The 2,891-nt window shown below is 58.3% G+C and overlaps 1 protein-coding gene across 1 annotated transcript in view; it reads right to left on the reverse strand.

Moving 5' to 3' along the window:
- The window catches only part of LOC125481117 (cellular tumor antigen p53-like), a gene marked incomplete at its 3' end in the record, with an annotated part of 4,191 nt that overhangs the window by 592 nt on the left and 708 nt on the right, over nucleotides 1–2,891 (reverse strand). Inside the window, exons 3-6 of the mRNA XM_048592270.1 lie at nucleotides 2,600–2,703; nucleotides 2,242–2,456; nucleotides 1,436–1,622; nucleotides 316–442 (exon numbers count right to left, since the gene is read on the reverse strand). Of these exons, the coding sequence (XP_048448227.1) occupies nucleotides 316–442; nucleotides 1,436–1,622; nucleotides 2,242–2,456; nucleotides 2,600–2,703 (633 nt within the window). The remainder of the gene's footprint in view (nucleotides 1–315; nucleotides 443–1,435; nucleotides 1,623–2,241; nucleotides 2,457–2,599; nucleotides 2,704–2,891) is intronic.

The following is a 2,891-nucleotide window of genomic DNA, read 5'->3' on the forward strand; positions in this document are numbered from 1 at the left end:
GGGTGAGGGGGGTGGGGAGACGTGCAGCCGCCGCACACTCCCACCCCGAGTGAGGACATTTCTCCTGATCCAATTCCCCGGAAGATCAGCCCAGTCCCTGAGACAGAGCGGGACGCACGGCTTTGATGGAGCAAGTCGGAGTTCGAGAGCAAACATCGGCCCAGTTTGCCCAGCCTCTGGTCGCAGGGCACTCCCCCCACAACTCTCCCCCCTCCCAACCCCTCGGGGCGAAGGCCCACGTTGGCATCACTGTCGCCAACCGGAGCTGGCGGGTCCTTCCCCCGGGGTTTGGAGCTGGCACTCGGGAGGACGGCTCACTCTCCGCTTACCTGCGGGGCCTCGTAGGGTACGATGACGCTCTGCCGCTTGGTGTCCTTGTCCTCCACGTAGTGTGCCTGGCTGCTGGCCTCCACTCGGATCAGGTGGCTCGGAGGGGCAGGGCCTGAGGATATTGAAACAGACCCGAGGCACTCGGGACTCAGTCGGCATGCCAGCTTTGTGCCACCCCACCTCCAACCCTCTCCCAACTGCCCCTGATAGCAGTCTAACTTGACAAAGAGGGCTGGCATGAGTTGGAAGGAGAGCGCGAATGGCCTCTTGCTGTGCTCCTGTGACTCCAGCTCCTGGTGAGGGAGGGGGTTGGGGGGGATGCGAAATGATTGCCTCAGATGGACCCCAACCAAATCACTCCTTTCTCTGGTTGTCTGTTTGTGATGGATTGTGGGAGATCCCTGCCCCTGCGCCACTAGACCAGACTCCCAGCAGTTTCCGCTTGCACGTGGGCTGCCAGTCCTCGAACAAATAACCCTTTCTCACCGTTCGGAGGAAAATGAAAATTTCACCGAGCAGGAACAAAACAGGGCCCTTCAAATCTCCAGAAAAAGGAGCAATTATTTCTGCGAAAATGGACGAGATGTAGCCCAATTAACCAGATCGTTGTGATAAACCCAGCTGGTTCACACGCGTCCTTCAGGGAGGGGAGATCCGCTGTTCTTATCATACATACGTCTCCAGACTCTCAGCCCGACATGGCTAACTCTTAGGGATAGTAGGAACTGCCAACGCAGGAGTCTGAGATAACGTGCAGTAGGAACACAGCAGGCCAGGCAGCATCAGGGGGAGCAGGAAAGCTGACATTTGGGGTCGGGTCTCTTCTTCAGAACTGGTTAACTCTTAGCTGCCTCGTGAAACAGCCAAGTGAGACGCCTCACGCTCACCACCCCGTGCGCACGCAGTTGCTCAAAATACCGTTTACCAACAACACACACACTCTCTCACCACCCGAAGGAACTGAGAGGTTCCCGCAGGGCGGTCTGCAGCGGCCAAAGAGACCCCCCAATTTCATCAGGAGACCACTGTCTTCCCCACTCCCCCCTACACCCCCGAGGGGCGGAGAGGCCTGATGCCCATTACCGAGAAAGGTCTAAATTCTCACCGTCATCGTTCTCCGAGCTGCGTTCGTGATGCGGGCATCTCCTCACCACCTCGGCCACGTGCTCTGGCTTCTTGTAAACGGCAGTGGCACGGAGCAGGGTGCCCGGGGGTGGAACTGACGCCACTCGGACCTGGACTGGGCACGTCTTGGCCAGCTGGCAGAAGAGTTTGTTCAGGATGGTGGAGTACTGCAGGGACAGAGAGGGGGAGAAGGGAGAGACAGAGGAGACACAGTCAATGACAAGTCAATCCAATTTGGCTTCGCTCAAACCCACAAAAAGTCACAGCCTCCGACACCGTCAATTTCCAAATTCACTTCCGTCTGACTCAAATCTTCGTCCGTGCGCCCCCAAGCACCTCAAATAGTCCGGGGTAGGTCTTCACTCACCCGCGCCTGAAGCCACAAAGTCCCGTGTTCAAAACCCCTGCCACAGTTCAAACACAAAGCCAGGCTCCACCACTCCTGGTGTAGCGAGCGCCACAATGTTGGAGGGTCAGGGCTAGGGGAGCGGGCATTCTCAGAGGGTCAGCGCTGAGGAAGTGGGGCACTGTCAGAGGGTCAGCGCTGAGGGAGCGCCGCACTGTCGGAGGCTGAGTGCTGAGGGAGCGCCGCACTGTCGGAGGGTCAGTGTTGAGGGAGTGGGCACTGTCGGAGGGTCAGCGCTGAGGGAGTGCCGCACTGTCGGAGGGTCAGCGCTGAGGGAGCGCCGCACTGTTGGAGGGTCAGCACTGAGGGAGCGCCGCACTGTCAGAGGGTCAGCGCTGAGGGAGTTGGGGAGTCAGTGTTGCGTGGTGAACCTGACTGACCCGCGTCCAGGGGAGAGGGAGGATCTGGTGTTCGCTCTGGGTCGTCTCCCCGCGGCGGTGCTGCACATCGGGAATCGCGGAATGGCCTGGACCGTCGCCAGGCTCACGGCTGACCACTGGCAGCAGGAGAACAGCGCCAGGCGACAGCATAGTCACGCAAAGGAGAGAAATCGCAGCTTTGAGCTCCGTCAGACAAAGGCACACAGGGAGAAGAGCTGCAGAGCCAGCTTTTTAAAGCCTGGTTATTACAGTGGGTGGAGTCTCTGTGGCTGCAACTAAGAGATAAAACATGCCCAGTCATGTTCCACCGCTGGTTCATTTCTCTCTCTCTCTTTCTGCTGAGTGAGGACAGACAAACTGACAGCAAACCCAGAGGCCCCCAGGCCAGGGGAACAATTCACCACCAGCTCATGAACGCAGGACAATGCGATAAAACAGGTAAATCCCGATTTCTGGCTGATCCTTCGTTCAGAGTTCCCAGACACCCAGGATTCGAACACAGCAGCAGTGAAGATTTGAGCACTGACCTGGTACTTGGTGAGTTATTTTAAACAGCGCGGATCCCTGTGAAGTCAGTCAGAGCTGGGGGTGTGTGTGTGTGCAGCACTCCCTCAGCACTGACCTCCGACAGTGCGGCGCTCCCTCAGCAC

This window comes from Rhincodon typus, unplaced genomic scaffold (assembly GCF_021869965.1).
Source record: "Rhincodon typus isolate 14 unplaced genomic scaffold, sRhiTyp1.1 hic_rhity00000923, whole genome shotgun sequence".
In the NCBI taxonomy this organism is placed as follows: domain Eukaryota; kingdom Metazoa; phylum Chordata; class Chondrichthyes; order Orectolobiformes; family Rhincodontidae; genus Rhincodon; species Rhincodon typus.